The sequence below is a fragment of the Cyanistes caeruleus genome, chromosome 9 (assembly GCF_971803275.1).
Source record: "Cyanistes caeruleus chromosome 9, bCyaCae1.hap1.1, whole genome shotgun sequence".
NCBI lineage: Eukaryota > Metazoa > Chordata > Aves > Passeriformes > Paridae > Cyanistes > Cyanistes caeruleus.
This window is the reverse complement of record NC_141709.1, coordinates 11,586,004-11,607,549: the sequence shown is the minus strand read 5'-3', so window position 1 is coordinate 11,607,549 and position 21,546 is coordinate 11,586,004. Positions and strand designations below refer to the sequence as shown.

The 21,546-nt window shown below is 37.3% G+C and overlaps 1 protein-coding gene and 1 long non-coding RNA gene across 6 annotated transcripts in view; one reads left to right on the top strand and one right to left on the bottom strand.

The window, feature by feature from the left end:
* Positions 1–689: 689 nt before the first annotated feature.
* Positions 690–20,263, bottom strand: LOC111932697 (uncharacterized). The gene is made up of 4 exons (XR_015274145.1): positions 19,729–20,263; positions 8,617–8,857; positions 5,325–5,418; positions 690–4,456 (listed from the first exon to the last, which is right to left on the bottom strand). It is a non-coding gene; the product is annotated as an uncharacterized LOC111932697 (long non-coding RNA).
* Positions 18,342–21,546, top strand: part of LOC147651595 (uncharacterized) — a 32,145-nt gene continuing 28,940 nt past the window's right edge. The window contains exon 1 of one of the 5 annotated variants that reach the window (XR_015274139.1): positions 18,342–18,696. Coding sequence is in view for 1 of the 5 variants with exons in the window: in XM_086842902.1 (XP_086699028.1) it covers positions 18,663–18,696 (34 nt within the window). In the remaining 4 variants the exon portion in view is untranslated. The remainder of the gene's footprint in view (positions 18,697–21,546) is intronic. The other 4 variants (XR_015274141.1, XM_086842902.1, XR_015274140.1 and 1 more) reach the window with 4 other exon arrangements.

Below are 21,546 nucleotides of genomic sequence, written 5' to 3'. Positions count from 1 at the left end.
TAATCATTTAGAGATATATTTGTAAGTAATATTCCTTCTGCGTACTGCCAGAGTTCCCAAAATTCTCCATGGATTTCAGAAGCATCTGCTGTGCTCACTTTCACTTACTGGGGTATGTACAGAGCTCACAGATCTACAGCTATTCTGAAACTCTGAACTGCACTGTAATAGAGAAGTAAAAAAGAACAAAGATGCATGTCCTGAACTGCATTTTGTTGTGCTTTCCAAAAGTCAATAGGAGAAGTGAAACATACTAGAGTGTACTAATAAGCCATAGCTAGAAAACATTATAAAACACCCAAATGCCCAAGGATCAATGTCTAAGTAAGAAACTGTAGCAATATTTTTCCTCTAACTCCAGATGGAGAAGAAACAAAATTAAATATTTTTCTACTGCTGGGATGAAAAGACCCTTTGACCTCTATAATATTTATAATTATGAAGTCATTAAGGGTGCCCAAGAAATTAAGGAACTAAGTATATTGATGAATTTGCTGAAGTGCTTTATGAAGGAAATATCTACTGCTGTCCACCTATCATGAGACATTCTTAAGAACACAATATAAAAATAATTCAGTACAAGACTGTCAGTGACTTTACAGACATGTCATGCTACAACAGTGTCATTCCAGGCAATATGCCTTATCCTTTCTAGAATATTTGAAAGAAACATTTCCTTGTTTCTGAAGTTAAAAGTTGAAGAAAGCATATTTGATTTTTTTATTAGAGTATAACAGCCAACACTGGACCACTCTGCACCGTACTGCACAAAGACAAGCTCTGTTCAAAGCAGCTCACAACAAACAGGCAAACAAAAAAACCCAAAACAAAACAAACAAAAAAATCAAAATAAATAAAAAAAATCATAGGCAACACATTGTACTCTTTTTAAAGATGAGGTCCTGGGGCCCAAACACAGCAAGACCCTTAGAAGAGACCAAAGGTCATCAAAGGCCTCAATTGAATACAAACTTCTTTAAGTCATTAACCATGTTGCCACTGCTCAGTCTCACTTCTACAGCCAACTGTAAAAATTTTCATTTGTTTATTTAATTTTAAAGCAAAACAAACAAAAAAAGGCTATCAAACCCATTGTTAGTCTACAAATAAAAAACCCTCAACTTTGTTAATAATATTGACTTAGGAAGAAACTTTTCAGTACACAATACCTTACTGCAGTTCGTAATTGCTAGTACAAATCCGGTTTCTATATCTTCACTGCCATAAAACATTCACTACCATTAAGAAACTAATTTCCATATTACATACAAAATCATCAGTTCTAATAATTTTCTAGCTGCCTGAGAAATAGAGGTTGGTAATATTCATACCGAATTATAAGCTTTTCATATAGTCTAAACGATTATTGTAATGAATGTTTCAACAGGCATTGGTTTTATTGGTATTACCAATATTGGTAATATTGGTTTTCAGTGGTATTAAATTATTCAAATTGATTGTTGCCAATATGACCTTAATTTATTATACTGCATTATTACAGTGTAATTGCTTCCCCATATTTGGGATACATCTTGATTGCTGATTAAGTCTTGTGAGTTCCCCACAGCACATGGTGTCCAGCTCAGGCAAGAAATGCAGGTGTCACCACAGTGTTCCAGAAGTGGAGATGCCTGGCAGTGTGGGATGAAAGGTAAAGACCAAGTAACATCTTATTTCTAGGGCTCAGGACATCACAGAGGTGTTTTTCTCCCACCCGTCTTGTCCCTTTTGCACTGCAGGACCTGAGTTTAGGCCTAGGTACAACTTCACTTGGGATTAGGGCAACATCCTGGACAGTATTTCACAGTTCTGTAAAGCAGAAGGACCACAGCTGACCTTCAGGTGTCAGGTACTTGATAAAAACCTCCCATCCTGTAATTTGTTAGAAATCTGATACCATGACTTACTCTGAACTGAATCTAAATGAAAATATTTGGGGCTTGGATAATTAGACTCATCTCCAGCAGTGTGTTTGAACTTAATCCAACAGCAATGTTGCGTTGCAGAATTATGACAAAACTCTCCTCTTTCCAGTGCTATCTCCTTTGCTGGTGGAAAAGCAGACTTGAATAGACTTTTGCCAATTTGCACATTTATTAGACGAGGTATCATATTTTTCTGCAAACAAATGTTATTTTGATCCTCCTAAATTTTCTTTAATAAATAGAATCACTGATAGTTATGTAAACAAAATACTAGCCTTTTGCTACATTATAAATTTTCTGCAACATCACTAAAAATCAAACTTACACCCTTGTAACTTTTCTCTAAAAAAATCTTTATCTCTTTCTCTGATTCTGCTGCACTTCTATATTTTTCTTTCTCCTCCTGGATTTCTCAGTCTCCTCTGGGCTGAATTCTTTTGGGATCCTCCCTCATGGGAAGCCCTGCTTATCTCTATTCTCTGGTTTTGAAGAAAACTCCCGAGCTCGTTAGAATCTTGTTTCTCCTGTTTATTAGAAGGTCATTACAAAACTTGGCAGGTCTCTCCAGACTGGCTACACAAGCTTAATTCTTTGCAATCTGGTACATTTCTTTCTTCTGATGGTACAACAAGGCCTTGTGGCTCACTTTGTGTTTGAAAGCACAAAATGGCCCCAAATTACGCAGTTCTTTTATCTTTATACTTATTCTTACCCAATTAACAATAGACACATATATTATTTTTCTTAATGACCCAATGACCCAACACCTGTGTTCTGCACTGCGGCATTTTCTGTCCAATCGCTTACTATTATCCAAAAACCTCTAGAAGAACATGAAGAAGAAAGAAGAACAAGAGACAACACCCTAAATCTTCCATCTTGTCTTCTGTTCTCTAAACTAACTTTTTAACCCAGTGACTTAAGAAAACTTTCTAATCTACACACTTACACTTTCATCTTTTTCTATCTAACTTTAACAGTTGTTTTCATGTATTACCATGAAAACATGCTCATGAATTTCATGTTATATGAAATTCAGTGTTTTTCTGGATCTTAGAACTAAGTATCAGAAACAAGGGCACACACTCTGCATCTCAGACTCCAACACTTGTGGCCATATTTTTGAGCTATAAAAACCAAGTCAGAGAGTAAACTCTCATTTTTAATTGAAGCAACAGAACTGTTCTGTTTCATTTTTCCCAAGAACTTGATCATTATCTTGTCATGGTCATACAAATGCCTTTTCCTTCATCCCTTGTCTTCTGTCAGTTTACTTTTATTTAACAAGTTTTCTACCAGCTACTACTTGCAATGTAAACCCTTGTAATCACAAGAACAGGGAATATATTCTGTAAAATAAACAAATGAACCTCACCACTCTCCCCACAGAAAACCCCAAACAAACAAAAATCCAAAAAACCAAAACACCACATACCGAAAAACCACCCAGGTAGTAAATATATCGGTATTTTACCATAATTTATCCCTTGCCACACTGTATAACTTAAAGCTGAGGCCATTCTTTCCTAGGATCCTACAATGTGTTTATCTCTGCTTACACTATAGAAGGATATTATCCTGTGCATACAGCCTGCTAGCTACAAGTTACAGACCTCAATAATACACACCTTGATTCTGTGGTGGACAACATTAATTGTTATTTCTTACAAAAATACTCCTTTCTTGATCTTTAATTGTGATTTTACTATTGAAACTTTACAATCACACATGGAAATCAGAGGCTGGAAGATGGAGCTGTTTCAGACTGTTTCCCGAAGATGGGCTTGCTTTGTCATTTATGAGTTCTATAGCGTTAGTTCCTTTAATTAAAAGGCTGCTGAATTTTCCCAAGCACCTCCAGTTCTTAGGCATAATTTTATAAATGTCTTTTATTAGTTCCTAAATTCCCTTTCTACTGTGGGTCTGCTTTAGGGACTGTTAATTATCTAATTTACCTGAAATTCTGACCCCTGAGTTACTGGCAGGAAACTGATTGCCCTTTACCTCTTCTTCTATTAACTGCATACTTAGAACTGAAAGAATAAAAAGTCATCATGAAATGGAATTGCATGAAGGTCAGCTGTGGGGATGGTTTTTTTCTTCCCATGGTGTTTGTTCCATATTTGATTAGGTTTGATTAAACCAGAAGGTAGATTGGAAGGCACTGGTGGTTTGCCAGTGTTTACAGACACAGAGGATTCCATATCATCTATATTCTTGATACTGTGGTCTTCAAAAACGTTGAAAGCAACAATACCTATCCAAAACACTGTGGGGTTTTTTGGTGTTGTTTTCAATTATTCATTTAAGAAAATAACTTTATCAGAGATTAACCATTTTTCTAGTATTAGAAAGAAACCTGAACAATCCACTCCTAAATGAAAATCAATATCCCATGATCCCAGCAATGAAAATTTTTGCTTTGTTAAAGCAAACAGTTTACAAATAAAGAAGAAAATATATTTGTAAAAATTCATCTTCAGAGAGAGGTGAGTACTTCTGAGCAAACTGAGGAGGCTCACATATAAGACCTGCAAATAGAAAATGCTATAAAGCATCTGAGAAGTTCTAAATTAACAGCATTTAAAGTCTCAGTGAATGCACATGATTCAAAGTTAGCGTTAACCTATTAAAAAAAATAGAAAAAAAAGAAAAGATCCTGATGTCTGCTTGTTTTTCACATGGAAGGCAGCGATTGAAAGCTCATTGAAAGCCTTTACAGTACACTGAAATATTCCCTCTGAGTTCAGTGGACCTCAGATGAGCCCTCTGGGAAAGAAATGAAGGGTAGGTAAGGTTTACAAAGGATAGCTTTGATTAAAAATGAATCTTCAAGAGGAAATTAAAACAAAAATAATTAAGTGCATTTACATCTGTTTTGGCACAGGTTCATATGAAATGCTGTAAACTGCATTGCCAGAAATTAAATGAATAATGGTAAGAGATTTCAAAATAGAATAGTTTAAAGAACCTGGTTAAGAGATATCATTGAGGCACCTCCTGTGATGAACACCTGCCAGAGACTGACAGGGCACTTCTGAACACTTGAGTACGGAAACACTGCGTTTGTGCTGATTTGAACCATGATCTGGGGGAGCAGGCGGGAAACGGTTACTGTTTGAGATTTCCAGATGGGTTTTGTTGAACAAATAACAAAAGCTTTCAGAGAATTTGAATGAATTAGTTTACAAAGCTCCAATCTTACCAGTGATGCTGTAAGAAGGGCCATATAAACATGGAGCAGAGTTTTATTTTGCCATTTTCTTTTTGTTTCATACCAAAAGGTGAGGCTCACAGGACATATGTAGATGTGCCAAAACTTGGCTGTGATAATTGCCCTTTGATTCCCCTCTTGAGGACACAGATCTCTTTATGTCTGAGCAAAACCTGCACACTTACATTTCAAGGCTTCTAATGTCTTGAGGGTATAATTAATGGACAGGCACAAAATACACTGAGTTTGAAGGAACCACACTGTAAGAAGGCAGGATTTCTGGGGAAAGAGGAGACAGAGTACAAATGTACATTAGCAGAAGCCTGTGCCCTTTTGCAGCCAGAAGACGAATACAAGTTTATCTCAATGGCAGGTACTTTAGACAGTTTTCTTCTAACAATGGCTTTTCTCTTTTTAGAATTCCTCCAAGGGCTTGAGAAGAAAAGATTGAGTGCATTTATTTTATAGAAAAGGCGCTAAAACACGTGACTCAGTAGGATATAAATGCATTTCCTTCCTACATTACAATGCCTGTTTTCTGAGTAGATGTGAATACAGAAGACTTGAATTAGACAGATACTGCTTGAGTTCTCAGTACCATCTATAAAATCAATACTAACAGCTTTTAATTAATTGCCTCTTTTCTCATATGAAGCCACTTCACAAATTGAGAAGATTTGGAACAAGGGGATTAAGGTTTGAATTTCTGCCTCGAGCCACATGGCTCTTTTATGACCCTGAGTTGGTCACTTAAACTTACGTATTCAAAATTACCTAAGGGATCGCAAAGGAAATAAACTTCTGCAGTTATCTAGCTGTAGAAAGTTTCTTCCACTTCTCTGGATCAAATTGGTGACTGTGCAAGTTCTCTAGCATTTCTGAGCTTTCTGTAAAGAACAGCAAAATGTTGGATTCCCTGTAACACCTCTCAAGGAGCATCAGAAGCAGCTCCATGGAGGATGAGCAGGAGCCAAAGGCAAGGGCAGCACAGGCTATGCCCTCACCAGCTGGCACCACCCCACAGAGTCTGAGCAGGGAGAACAGGCCATGTGATAGATACAAGAGAGCCTGGAACACCTATGGCACATACCAGGGAGGCAGGTAAGCTCAAATGGAAAAGAAACAGGGAAAAGGGAGGCAGAGCAGGCTGCTCAGGGCATTTAAAGCCTACAGCTGCCCTTGGGGCCATGACAATACCCACATGCAGGAGTTTCAGAAATGAGACGAATTAAATAGTTGCCACCTAGTCCAATTTGGTCTTTATCAACACAAAAGAAAGCTGGCCCAATTGCCAGGCTATCCAGGAGACAGCCAGTAATGAAATGACAAGAATTTGGCTGGAGCAGAGAGAGCTCTGCCAGAAGAGCTGTGGGGAAAAGCTTGTGGAACACCTGCTCCCAGCATGGCTGGCTCCAGCTGCCACATCCAGATTCAAAACATTTTTATATGCAGCACTTTTTCTCCTGAAAGGAATGAAACAGTCACATACAGTATTTCCAAGATTTCTTTTAAATATTTAAAAGCATCTGAAAGAATCCATCAGAAAATCAAGAAACTGAAACATAGCTAGCAAGATACAACTATGACTTTATACACCAAAGATGCAAATTTGCTGTGTGCATATGATCAAAGTTTGCTGGGCTTTAAGAAATAATTTCCTTCTGACCACATACAAGAGCATTATGATAAGACTGCACTGTCAGGGAATTTATTACTTAAAAAATATGCAGGTATGGTAAGTTTGGTACATGTAAATAAGGATAAAGACATGTCAATGCATACATGTAACCTTTATTGCTACATGCTAATCCACCAAGATGTTGGGTAAATCATGCTTTTACCTGCATCACCAATTACATTCTGTGAATACACCACAGAGAACAAAATATATGGAAAACACCTCATGACTCTCTAATTCTATCTCTCTCTAGCAGTATCTACTACAGATCTTGTGGAGTCAAAGTACTATGCTTTATGGAAAAATTAAATTATTTTTCAGTGTGAAAGGCAGAAGCAAATTAAATTTTAAAGCCCTTCTTGCTGCAATAATAGCTCTAATTATTTGTCTCCATTAAAATTTATCATTGACAAACTTAAGACCAGTTTTTGTAAGCTATTCATATTACATTATCTGTCCTTTCCAATACTCACGAAGAATTGTCACAAGCTCAAATTTTGGGTACACAACAGAGGCAGATTAATATTACCATTAATTACTGCAATTAATGCAAATTATGCAGAACCAGTAAAACTCAATTACCGAAGAAATAATAACCTTTAAACTGAAAATACAACAGCAAAAGCAGAAGTTCAGCTCATAATTGCTTAATTGTGACAGAAAGAATGCTGAGCAGTGTTTAGATTTTGGTTGTAATATGCTAAAGCAGCAAATATTAAGTGGCATAGATTTATAGACTGCTAATATATGAACATAATATAGGAGGTGGTATTCTATGAAGCTGCTCATAGACCATTTGTTTTATAGGATTTGATATTATTATTTAAATCAGCTATTTTAAAAATCATTGCACAGTGTATCTCTCACGGAGGAAAACAGACTGGCTTAATCCTTGTTTGAATGGAAGAACTCCATTCTCCCATTTTAAATCAATAGAGTAGGCTATTCTTACAAAATTATTAGACTTTCATAAAGCTGTAACTTCACACACAATGTGCCCAACATGTAAGTAGTGTCGAGGGGGTTTGAAATTAGGACTTGCTTACAGTTCTAATCTAGATTCATTATAACCTCTAATCTCAGTTAGAGGGTCAGAAGTTTGGGGTTTTTAGGACTTGTATTATTTGTTATACAAACACTATGATAAAGATAAAAGAATTGAAATGGCCTATAAAATTATGAACCAAATCACAGAGTTCCTGAAAGTCACCTGCTCTTACTGAAGCAAAAGAATTCAAGACTTTGTGTCAAAGAATCAGAATTTCACCAGCTGTTGTATTCAGATCCAATATGAGGATTTTTATCTTTACAGCTTTTGGTTTCAAGGCCACCCCTCCATCTTAGTCCATATGCTTCTGAATGTATGATCTGGGTAAATAATAGGGAGTATTGTAATAGGTTATATAATTTAACAAATTACTTTAGGACATTTGAAAACTCAGGTCTTGAAGACAAACCGTATCTTACTTCTGAACTATCAACTGTGTAACACCAGTTAGCAGAAAGATATCCTAAATTTCAAGCAGCTCATGGTCTTGACTGTACAGGTTTATGCAAATGTTATATATCTAATGGAATTGTGGAAGTTCTCATGCATTTCTTTTATAAATCCTCCAGAGCTCTTCAATTAAATTCTTGTTCAGCAATCGGTCTCAAATATGAATTGTGTGGTATTAAAAAAGGAAGCAATTCATATGTTTTGCTTTACTTTGCCCTGCTAAGACAGCTTTCTTTGGAATAAATAGCAGAAATGCTTCACAGTGAACTTTCTAGATTTACATTTTGAAATTAAGACTTACCCTGGTGTCAGAAATCTTAAATGATTATATTCTGCCAAATGTGCAAGATAAAAGGCATTTCTTTGGAGAGGTCACCCTTTAAATTCCCTTTGCAATCTGTTTTCCCATGTAATGTGCCATGAGCAACCTGGTTCAGTGGAAGGTGTCCCAGTCCATGGCAGAGGGGTTGGTATCAGATGGTTTTTGAGATTCCTTCCAAACCAAACCATTCTATGATCCTTTAACATACAGGTGCTTTTCCCTGCAATTCAAGAGATAATGGTTTATATCAGTTGAAAATACAATTTTCTGTTTAACTGAGAGCAAACACTGTTGTCATCAAGGGATGTGTTAAATGGTGATCACATACTGTAAAATACCAGATAGCCTGAAAAATCTGACAGCTGTGAATATTACAAAATTCTGTGGCGAATCAGCAGTGGCCAGGTAGGAAAATGCTTCTGGTAAAATACAGCTACTCTCCAATGAGTATAAATATTTAGGTAATGTGTATTTTAAAATAAAATATGGTAGATGTAGGTATATGCATAAATAGGAATTACAAGTGAAAAAAATATTCCCTATTAGATATGTGCCTATTGAGGATTGAGTTCCTACCAGATCAAGTACTATAGGGATGATATTGACTGTATACCTAACTTGGAGGTATGGTTTGTCAGGTGCTGCCTGGAAGAAAAATCCATCAACTTTACAATTTATTTTTATATCTTAACAAAAAACATAGGAAAAATTAAAGGCTTGATTCTGTACTTTCTCTGAAGGTTGGATTGCTCCTTCTTGGCCATTTTTCCCTTTCCCTTTCCCTTTAATTGAGTTCAAAACACTTTATATCAAACTCTGTAGGTACAGTTTCATAACACTTGGAAATGAGTTGGATCATTCATTTTCCTAAAACCAAGAATGCCTATAAAGTGTTCACAAGATCATTTCCCAAGCCTTCTATTAAATATTTTGTGTCATTTTATTCTAGCTGACTCCAAGTGTGATCACAATGCTGAATTTCTTTTGTTGAACAGGAGCTCAAGAATGTTCACTTTATAATATGAACTTTACAATTTTTTGTAAATAGCCTGTTCAAAAGATCTTTTTTAAGATTACTTCTTGGTTATTTTATTAGGTTGGTTGAGATTTTTTTTTTTTTTCCCCTTGGTAAGAGAGGTTTAAAGGTATAAGAAGAAAACTTACAATTGGCTCATTTGAGAAAATGAAGCAAAAAGGCAGCCTTGGCACACTGGGCCATACATTACCAGTGTAGTAAGCAAAAGTGTAACCAGAGTAAATGCCAAATGAACAGGTGAAATAAAGCTAAAATAAAATGTTTGTTGGTCTGTAATGACAGGTATTACTCCTTGCACTTAACCTGCAAAATTGCTTCTATTTATCCTTACTCTTTGCAGGATTCAATTTCCTTCTATATTACTGCATGTTTGAGTTTTACCTTTCTAGAAATGTAAACAATCACAGAAGAAAAATGGGGAGAGCAGTCACACTCATGCCAATATTCCTTTAGCCAGCAGGAAAGGCAACTTCATACACTGTCAGTGTTGGACACGAAATGATTTACACAGACACAGCTCGAAGTGTGATGAAAGAAGAAGGAAGTTCATTTTCTTCTTTCAGTATTTATAGGTATTCGACAATGACCAGGGATTGGATAGTCAGGTTAACACCTTCCCAACCACACTGGTCATGAGAGACATTTATCAAAAGGCTTATCTTTAATGGAATGTATAAACACTTATGTTTATAGTTACTTTCCTGGGAAAGTGGTTAGAAATTATGAAAACAGTATTGAAAAGCCTGATTTTCAGGGTGACAATACACCCTGTATAACCTATAAGCAAAATCCAGCACCCCAAGTCACCAACCTGAAGCTGGATTGGTAACACCTTTTCTACTGCTTTTCACCAAGCTGCCTGCCTGCACTTTAATATACTCATGCCAATGACACTGAACTCCCATTCCTTAACTGAGCTTCCTGGCCCGTGGAAACACCCATAATTCAGATCATCCACCCTTGTGTACTCCCATGTGACAATAGTAATGACTGAAATTCCCAAAATCATGAGGTTGTCTTAGAAATCACTAATACATGCCTAATTTCTGAAATTATGTGATCCAAACAACATAGAATATTATAGGATAGCTTTAAAAATGCATTGCTAAGAGTATTTGTATACTAATATAACTCCTTTTACTCACTTTATACCAACACAGTGTTAGCAGTTCTTGGACACTGTGTGATTGTTATGGCAGGAACATGCTTTTGGAACAGAAAAGTCAGGCAGGAAAACTCTCTCAATAAAGAGAGCTCTGGCCCTGTGCTACTGTGATTATATCCCCTTGGAGGGGCAATGTTCACCTGCAGCTGGTCTGCTTTGCACAGCCTCACACACAGCTGGCCGTGGAGCTGCCACCCAGGGTGTGAGGAGTGATGACAGCCAATGCAGCACTCACAACTCTTACAGTATAACCCTCTTGTAATATCTGTTGGTATAATTCTTATTACAGTTTTTCTTACCCTGCTGAGAGCTCTCAAACTCCACTTGATAATATTTTTAAGGCCCTATTACAAATTCAGACCAAGTAAATAACAAATAAATAACTGAAAGTAAAGGCCACCCAACAACAGTTTCCTCCTGATGCAGAGCTCCATTCCTGAGATAATGTTCATATCACAAAAAAACACTGCTTTCTTGAAATGGAAAATGGGAATTTTAGCAGCAGTAATATGACTACATAAGCTCAAAGATGGCACTGCTTCCCTCTCAGAGCGGGTACTTCCATACTCAGAACCCCCATCCGGCAAAACAACATTCAGATGGTTTAGATTAACAAGTGTTTCAGTGTTTTCAAAGTGACTGAGATATTCTGTAATAAAGATTGATCATAAAACAAGTGGTTCATATCTGGAGGAAAATATGTATTTTATTTTCAGTTTCAGTAATCCCTATTTCATCATTTCAGACAATTAAATAAAGTTATTTTCATCGTAACCATAGAATTTCAGCCTCATCTGTTCTATGCTTTAAATGACAATATAAAACTCAATTTTTTGCACCTGTTTTTTATCTGTTAATAAAGTTCTATCATGGTTTTCTTCCCTGTTTCTGATGAAAATATGATCTTAACAAAAATCCAAATTTAAGAGAAAACAAAAACAACACCCACAAAAACCAAACATAATACCCTCCCCCCAACACTCAAATCCCAAAACAAAACAAAAATTTCCCCAAATTTTATTCAGCGTTTTGAGGTTTGATAATCCATTACTCCACACTGCTTTTGGAAAATTATTTATCCCTTCTTTGTCCTTCCCTGGGAAAAAAAATGCTTTTTGAGTATAACTAAATTTCCCATTCTGCCTCTTGAGAAAACACAGGAAGGAAACTAATATTTCTGTTGGCTCTTTTAGGAGACAGAAAAGTGATAATGGACTTTTTTTTTTTTGAAGACTGCAGAAAAGTCAAAGGTGAAATTGTACTTTAGCTGAAAGCACTGGAAACTCTGCTATTCACTTCAGAAACCAAGATTCACCTAAAATGTTTCCAAAACACGCTTTTCCTACTATGATGGATAGTTTACAAATTGCTTTCCCTGTGCACTGTTCATGAAATTTAAACATTTGGCATTATCTTTGGTGTCAGGAGAGCCAGACAAGAAAGTCCTCAGAGATTTTATTGCAGAGTGACCTGGTTTTTAAATCATACAAAAATGTTACTCTCCAAAAGACTTAGAATCTCCAAAAGATGTATTCCCAGTTCTGCAAATCCAAGTTAATCCCTGAAAACTTTTATGAAAACCCATTTTCATTACTAGTTCCTACACTACTTATTGTATTTCTTCTTTCCTTATCTACTCTTTTCCCCAGTTTTATCATCATTGCCTTAGGCTGTGGTAAACTTTAAAATATTAGAAGTCACAGGAAAATTTATTTTTTATATGTCTAAGTTTGCTTAGAAGATTTAGTTTGGCTAAAGTTGTTTGCCTTGTTCATAATAAAGAGTACTTGAATTGATTTGAACTCTTTGGAACATTGAGAAAAATCAGAGGAATGGTATTGTTTGGGATTTTTTTCCCCCCTTTCAACTTTGACTTTATCTAACTATGTAAGAAAATACAGCAATATGCTGGTTATATTTTGAAAGTTCTATAGAAAATATTGTATCAATATTATTTTTGCCAACCAGTAAAGTAGTAATAACTAATAAATAATAAATAAGTAATAAAGTAATTACACAAGTAATAAATAATAACTATTAATTTTTTTTTCACTGAAGCTGCTCTATCAACAATCACAATAATTTATTTTGCTGTGGTATGTTTCCAAGGACACTATTTAATGCAAATCAAGTTATTTTGCTTAACATCTGAGTTTCTGTTTCTAGAAGAGATCACTGCCAACATTTCTTTAATAAAAGATCAACGATTTGGGAAGGAAGAAATTTTCCTACTTAAGCAATATTTGATTAGTTCATTCCAAACTCTCCCCTTGAAAACAGGGAATTTTGTACTGGCCTGTACATTGTCACCCTGAAAACTCAGCTTCTGAGCTTGCTGACATAGTTTTCTAAGACTTTCCCAGGACAGTAACTGTAAACGTAGAGATAGGTATACATTCCTTCTGTTACACATCTTGTGATGGACATCTCTCACGGCCAATGCAGTGGGAAAGTGTTATCCTGACCACCCAATCCCTGGCCATGGTCAGAAACCTATAAATCCTGGGTGGAAAAATAAACTTTCTCTTCCTTTCACCACACCTCGAGCTGTGCCCGTGTGATCTATTCAGCACCAGCGGCAACAGTACACTGCTCTGAGACCTTTGTTTTACTGACAATAAGTGAAGCCAATACACAAATATGCTGAGGCTGTAACCCAAAGGAAGCAAGCTGCTCTTGCCCTCTTTGAGAAGAGCATCTTCCCAGCCCTGGGCACTGCTCCCAGCCAGCAATGAACACTCTGGAGCAGTGTAACTGTTCTGGTTTCCTTCAGCCCTTGAGAGCTTCTTGAGGTATCTGTGAAACTAGAGAAGGTAAGACTAGGCTAGAGAGTGAAAATAAAAGCTTTGTGTAGAAACTTGGGCCTCTGATTCTGTAAATTTCTGATTACTTTGAATCATTGTTAGACTGAATGATTTAAATCCAGTTTCTTGACATTACTCAGATTTTATGCAGATTCTTGGTTAGATACATTTATTCATATTTCCAGAAGAAAAACATACCTATTTGGTCATTCTTTGCCAAGTCATCTTTACCTAAGTGGATAAGCTTGCTTCTATTTTTATCTTCTCTTCAGTTGTCGTTCGTTGGCAGTGCAGCCAGGGCCCTGAATCAGCTAGCCATTAAAAACACTGAGGTGCTGTTTGGGACTAGGCCAGTGTCCTGAGGTGACTTTATGATGTTTGTATCCTCAACCACGTGGTTTATGTTACATATTAAGTTCTGCACCTTTAAGTCTGGCTCTGAGAGCAAAGGTGGGGGAAGAAGAAGCGCGCAGTTTGTGTTGAAGGAAAACATCACTCCCACACATCCTGCTCCTGGACTGTGGTGTCTGCAGCACGGACAGTGGGACAAAGCTTCTCTTTTACTGTTAGTTTTAGCTAGCTGAGGCAGAGGAGTTCCCTGGACTTTTTTTTCCCTTGGATCAGTTCAAATCTGCTCTGGACTGAAAAACACCCAGCCAAACCCCGGGAGCTCACGCCTGTGGCCCACCGGGGCCTGGGCCTCGGCACTTTTCCAGCACCGGAGGGACTGATAAGAACCTGAGCAGGTCGAGCTACAGCACATGAAAAGGACTTTTCTTCCTTGATTTGCCATCTTATCAAACAGCAAGAGGTTTTATTGTTTAATATTATTCAATTTCTGTTAAATAAACAGGTTTTTTCCATTTCTCTCCAAGGAAATTTTTTTTTCCCAAACCAGTTGCAGGGAGGAGCCGTTTGAATTTTTCTTTTCTGGGGGAACCCCATTTGGAGGCTCTCTCCCAAATTTGCCCTAAACTAGGATAGCCAGAGATTTAATATTTAATTTCTGCCACTGTCCATATTTATTGTTTTAACAAAATCTTATTTTCTTGTCTCTGATTCTATAAATCAGAGTGAATTATAGACTGAATTTGGTGCACTCCAAATTTGCTGTTGTTAAAACTAGCTTTTCTCAGTGGACTGAGAGACTGAAAATGGAGACCCACATCCTTACTAATATAAACATTTATTTGCATGCTTCACTAATTTAACTGCAGGCGTAATTTGGTCAATGCAGGACAATAAAAATGTTGTTGTGTGTCTGCATTCAAAGAAATGAACATGCATAATAACACCAATGCAACCTTTGATGAATGGAGCAGCATCCATACCAGATCACAGCCCTGCAGACTTCTTGGGATATTCCTAACAGCAAACTTTGGTACATTCTAATTACCCAGGATAGACACAAGTGTCATGACTACCTGTTTATAGCTAGGCCTTTAATCTACCTCGTAAAGTAAAATGTTCTTCATCAGAACCAGATCTGCTGAAATGGTAGCAGAAATTGCCGGTATTTTCCAATAATTTCATTTTCATTTTATCAAAATGAGGTGCAGTTTGAAATAATTTGGTGTGAGTACAGACTGATCAAGCTAATCTAGCAAAAACATAGCTCAGTTTGGAGAGGCAAGAAAAACAAAAATCTAAATATTAATACTCTTCTATTCCTGGGAAAGGAGGTTTGCTTTAGGGTTAGCACAGCTAGCAAAAATTTTCTACTTTGCAGGTTTTATAGCCTGGGAACACTCAGCTGTAAAAGCAATGAAGTTTCCTCATTGTTCACCCACTGTGGATCCGATTCTCTTTCTGCATGCGTCAGGTAAGAGTATATCATATTACTACTAAGCCCCAAAAATGCCCCAATAAATGGAGCTGTACCTTTGAGACAAATATGTGTTAGTGGGAAGAAGTGCATAACTATTAATATGTGAGATATTGATTTTCTATTAGTTAAAAACAGTCGTAGTTTTCCTATGCATAAAGTATCTGAGCCGAGCCTTATCAGTTTTGTGTCTTTGTCTTCCTTGGTATTGATACAGAATTAGGCAAGAAGCTACAAAGCAGCATATTTAAAACCAAAGACTAAAACAATGGTCTGAGAGCTCACCTGGCAGAAATTGCTGACATTCACCCTTCTTAAAACAGTATTTTATAAAGTCACTTTCAGCTTCAGAGAATCTCCAGCCTACGACTACACCACAGTCAAGTTGTCATAGAAAGGAGAAGACGTTCAGGATCATTTGATATTTTATGAAGACAATTTAAAGCTATTTTATACAGAGAAAAAATGTGAAGTTTAAACTACTTTTCCAAGTTTCCAATTAAAGGAGTCAATGGCAGAAACTCATGCAGCTCTTTCTCCTTTGTCTCTGAGAGCACAGTGATAACCAAAAGATGAGCAGGATCATTAGCACATGATGCTGCTCTTGAATCTGGTTTGAATTCACTTGTACAATATACATAACACAATAGAAAGGATGCCTGGTTATATACAAAATTGATTAAAGGTTTTCTCTTGATCTGCAATAAAATTCAGCATGAAGAAACATGAAAGAAACCAAAATTGCTGGTAGAGGGCACATAAAATATTTCTAGGTATAAGAATAAAATGCTGAACACACATTTTTGTGTGAGAGATTTATACATTACCTTGATTTTAATATGAAAGACTTGGTAAACTGTAAAAATATGTATCTATTAAATTATTCTGTAAGTAGATGGCTTTGTTAAATTGGAAGACTGCATGCAAAATATTTCAATAATTCAGAAAAAATAATAAAATAAAATGAAAAAATATTCAAGTGTACTCAAGTATCTACTGTTAAAAATAGAACAATTGTTGATGTAATAATATAAAATTAATTTATGTATTAATAGAAAATTAATTGATTTAACATGGAGTAGTAGACTACTATTTCTTGGATGATTCCAAATGACAAGTACAACTTCAAAACAACAATATTTTATCTAATTCTTCGAAAAAAAATAAAAGGTGCACACAACATTCAGGTGACTGTGTGGTGAAGGACAGAAACAAAATGAAATAAGAAATGTTGACATCATCTTGTATTTCTAAGTGCACCTCAGCAAAGTATTAAAAAAGACACTTTATTGTAAAGGAGCCTATGCCTATGCATATAAGGGTCTGCAGAAATATGAGACACAAAAGGGAGAAGGAGCCACTCCCTGAGCACTTCATTCTTAGTAGGGAAGCAATATTTATATTTATATGAATATTTATAAATTGACACTGCAATAACACTGAATTTTTATGGCACAAATAAAGAGAAAAATGATTCATAAAGATAAAAATACTAATACAGATTTCTAACTTCAGAGAGTGGTTGAGTCCTACAGATATTTTAAACCTGATCTTTGAAAAAAAAGTTTAGTTGTATTAAAGAGAATCTTTCTCATCTTGTTGTAAATAAAATTACCTACATTATAAAAAGTCTTAATACCGTAACAAGGCACTTTTCGTAGACCATCTGAATGGATGCTCATGAGAGCAGAAGAAATTGAATACCACAGAAAAAGGCAATCTCAGACCCAAATGAAGGATTTTTTTTTTCCTAGTAAGAAGAAAAGCTCTTTTCTATTACTGCATAAGTAGCTGCAGCATCAGTGACAACCAAAAATAATAGTAAATAAATAACACAAGTGTAAATCTGGAAAAAAACCCAAGAGATATTCAAGCTAGAAAGCTGATTACAGAAGGAAAAAAATGGCTTTATGTTGCTTTAAATATTTAAAATTTCAAAAGCGGGCAGATTAATAGTGTTTAAAAAGATATTTTTTCCTGCTGCTTTTCATAGCATCTACACAGTCATATTGAATCAGAATAATGCCATGCAATATTTACAGCAGTACTTTACGATATACTTTTTCTTAAATGGCACACTATCTACCCTGTTTTTTACAAAATGAAAAATGCCTCTATTATATTCTGCCAACTATTCTTTGTGTGTGCAGTATAAAGGACAGAAATTGCCCCCAGAGCAGTTTTAGATTCTCAGCAAATCATTTAAACTCTTTATATTGTATTAAGGGCTATACCTGCAACATTATCTCTTATTAATTTTAAAATTACCTGTTTAGTAAATTCACATTTACTGCAGGAAAATCATGTCATCTATGTGGAAGAATGAGCTTATTCTCAAAGTCTCTAACAGTTGCTATCTCTGCTGGAATTTGAAAAAGCAAGATAATTTCAGGACTGAGACTAGAATTTATAAATTTTTCTACTGTTTTGTCCTTTGATAGCTCTCTCTTAGCTGCTGTAAATACAGTTACATCCTAGTAATTTTCAAGGTAGAATCGCACCATGTTATTTATTTTACTGAATAAACCAAATCTCTGAAAGCCCAGGGATACAAAAGAGTTCAAACAGGAGCTACAGTGGCGGAGGAATTCAACTGATGAACTCTGTCAGCTCTGCATATTCAGGTATCCAAACCAGCTTTTCTGTCGACCTTTTCTGAAATTTTTCATGTATCTGACAACAATTTCCTCAAGTTTTCTCCTTTTCCTTATCTTTTTACATTCATATTTAGCAGATGTAAACCTTTACCGGAGCTTTCTAATCACTTCTAATTACGCTAGCCTTACTTGCACTGTTCTACTCTGGAGGACAGAATCTGCATGGGATGTCTCTTTGTGTCTTTAATTGTGATCTCATTCACTAAGGTATTGCAGTGTAATTGTAACTCCACTCTGCAGATGCAAAATCAAATCAGATGAAATTGAAAGGTTTGATTCCTCTGTCTCACATTTTTTTAGAAGCTTTCTTTTCTCCTGTAAAATTTGCTTCAATATTCAAAGAACTCACTAGTGTGCTCTGAATTCTCTGCATTTGTTCTTGACATCAAAACCAGAAGGAATCCTTAAGATTTATGGAATGAGTTTACTGTACATGTTGAAAATAATAACACTGGATCCTCCCTGTAACTCTGTGCTCTGAGAGCTTTGTTGAGCCGAGGTGGAAGCTGAGTTTGGTTGTTGAGGGCTGTGCTGTCAAATGTCGCCAGGTCAATGCAACTTGGCAATCGCAGGTAAGACATTTCATGAGGTTTTTTCTCAATTGACTTTTTTTCTTTTGTCACACTTGTCTTCCTGTGGCACTGTCTCTTGCAACTGTGTGCACTGAGGAGCTTTTTAGAAGCAAACTGGCTGCCATAAGCAAGACTTGTATTATCAAGTAGGCATTTTTTTTATACAAACAATAAAAGACTACCCCAAAGATTATACTTGGGAGCAAAACTTGTGATTTTGTTCCAATCTCCTTTCCTAAACTTCAATTTACTTCAAAGGTCAACTCCAAATAACCTCTTTGTAATGATTTCTTTGTTTTATATTTTTCCATTAGACTGATTTTACTCCTTACAGATATACAAGGATATGGAATTGTTTCACTATTCTGAGTTCACATGTTAAATGACATCCTTATCACGTTCAGAGAGAAATTGTAGATGCACCCAAGAGCCAGTTCTGTTGATACTAATTTGATCACAAATTAAAGGTCTTGAAGAGTATCATATAGCTGATACGATATAGTTGATATGATATAGACCAATATAGTTGAACAAGTCTTTTCTATTACAGTTTTTATTTCTTGATTTTATTGACATGCCTGCAGCTACAGCTTGCCAGGTAATTTGTGGAGATATTTATTACTCAAGTATGAATGATAATAAATGCTGATATGGGAGTGGGAAATCCCTGCTTTTGCCTTTAGTATTCAGAATATGTGAAGCATTTCCACATCTAAGAGAACTTCAAAAGCTACACAAACCTCTGTAGATAACAATCTAAGCAAAGGACAATATATTATAGTACATAATATTCGATGTAAGAAAGGGAGGATAGTTTTCAGTCTTTCAAGTGCCTGGTAGGAAAGCTATAGGAAGATAATATAAGGTGTGGGGGGAGAAACAAAAGAAATAGGAATAAAAGAATAAGGCAGAAAGACAGATTCTTCATAAACTTCACACTTTGCGTAACACACAGGCCTAATCCCTGAAATTCCAGCCGTCCAACAGGGTAAGTTAATAAAACAGCAGCAGTTGTTTTCCTTTTCACTGTACCTTGTTGTGGTGGGCTTTTTAGTTTGCCAGCTAGGTTGGAGGCTTATTTCCCTTCGACCGTGGCTGGGGTGTACGCCCATCCCCCTCGCTGCCGCGATTAAAGCTTCTGCCGGGTTCTCCCCGCCGCTCCCCGCCGCCCGCGGGGGGCTGTGGCTGCCGGCACCGCAGGCCGCTGTCCCGCGCCGGGTGCGCCGAGGGGCCCTCACCGCCGCCTTACCCCGCAGCGGGCTCGCTCACGCAGGACCCAGCCCGCCTGAGCCCGGGCTCCGGCTTCAGCTCGTGTTTCTCCCCGTGCTGGGTACACTTCGGTTTTCCCTCCGGGCGGCCCGGACAGCTGAGGAACACCTGCTCCTTTGTTGTCGGGGCCCCGGAGCCGGCGTTACCTTGCGGCTTGCTGGTTTTCCCCTGCGGCGCTCCAGCCCTGCCCCAGTCCCGCTGCGGGCCGTCCTCGCCTCCGCGGGGGATTCGCTTTTTGTTACTCCGGCCCCGGCGCGGTGTCTCTGCCGCTTTTACCCGTGCTTCCTCGTGTCCCAGTGGCAGAGGCTCAGGTGGCCCGATCTCTCCCCCTTCCTCCTGCGGCTCCACCCCGCCTGTGAAAAAAGCCCTAATCCTCAGAAATTAATTAGAGTATTCCCATGTCCGTTACCGCTTATCTTTACCTGGTGGTATTTTATTCGTAGAAAGTTAGTGTGCCCACCAGCTGTAACTTCTAACTGGTTCCTAAAATTCCCAGCCCCCCAGGGCATGAACCCTTTAAAAGGTGACGATCAGACCCCCCTTCTTTGTCTTTTCTCCTGTATTTCCCCTTACAGAATAAATCTGTGAATTACAAACCAGAAGGAAGTCCCCCCTTCATTCCTTCACCTGACCTAACAGACGCATGTTCAAAGAAGGGCTGAAAGCTCAAAACCCGAACCGGGACTCAAACAGCAACCCTGGCCCAGGCCCCTCTTGTCCCGTGCCAGAGAGAGAAAGAGAAAATCTATCAGAACTAGCCCGGGAAATCTCTGGCCCTTGTCAGTACCTCATTATATCTCACCAAAGAATTATAGCTGTGAACAAGCATCAAAAAAACCTTTGTACTGCCTATTACCATATTGCTTACAAGCTCTTTAAAGCACCTGAGGAAATCAGGAGTTCCATTTTTACCCTTATAAATATGCTCACCTTCCTCTTGTTTCAGGGTACTCATTGAAATGTATCATGCACCTAAGAGAATACTTTTTCTTTGAAAAACAGTTAAGGATCCCAAGATGTTTTTCTCCCTAAATGACCCTTGTGATATTATTAAAAAAACTTTTATATCTCAGTATGCTCAAATATAAACAAAACTCTTTCTTCCTTTTTTTGTGTTTGTCCTATACACATCAATAAAATTTTATTATACCTCTTCTATGTTTGAAGATCTTTTGTTATAAATGGTATGCAATGAAAATGGGGGGATGGTATATGAGAGGAACATCTTAGGAGGGCATGGGAGAGTGGAACAGAAGTCTTTACGGTGTCATTCTGATTTCAGCCTTTTACAGATAGGTGCACTTGGTAATTGAGACTAGACTCAGCAAAGTACAGAGTGCTGGTTGGTGCTTTTGTCGTTGTCACAATGACACCACTTACGCAGTTATGAGTGTAACTGTCTGTTGGGGGTTAGGTGTCCTTCCTTTTGTTCCTTCTCACCTATGGAATTTTTTGCCCATTAGTTGCAGGGAAACCTGATTGCTGGTACTTGTTGGTGTTTCAGAAACACAGGGAGTTTGGCTGGGCTGAGGGGGACAAGGGATCTCCTCCTCCTCCTTCTCCTTCTCCTTCTCCTCCTTC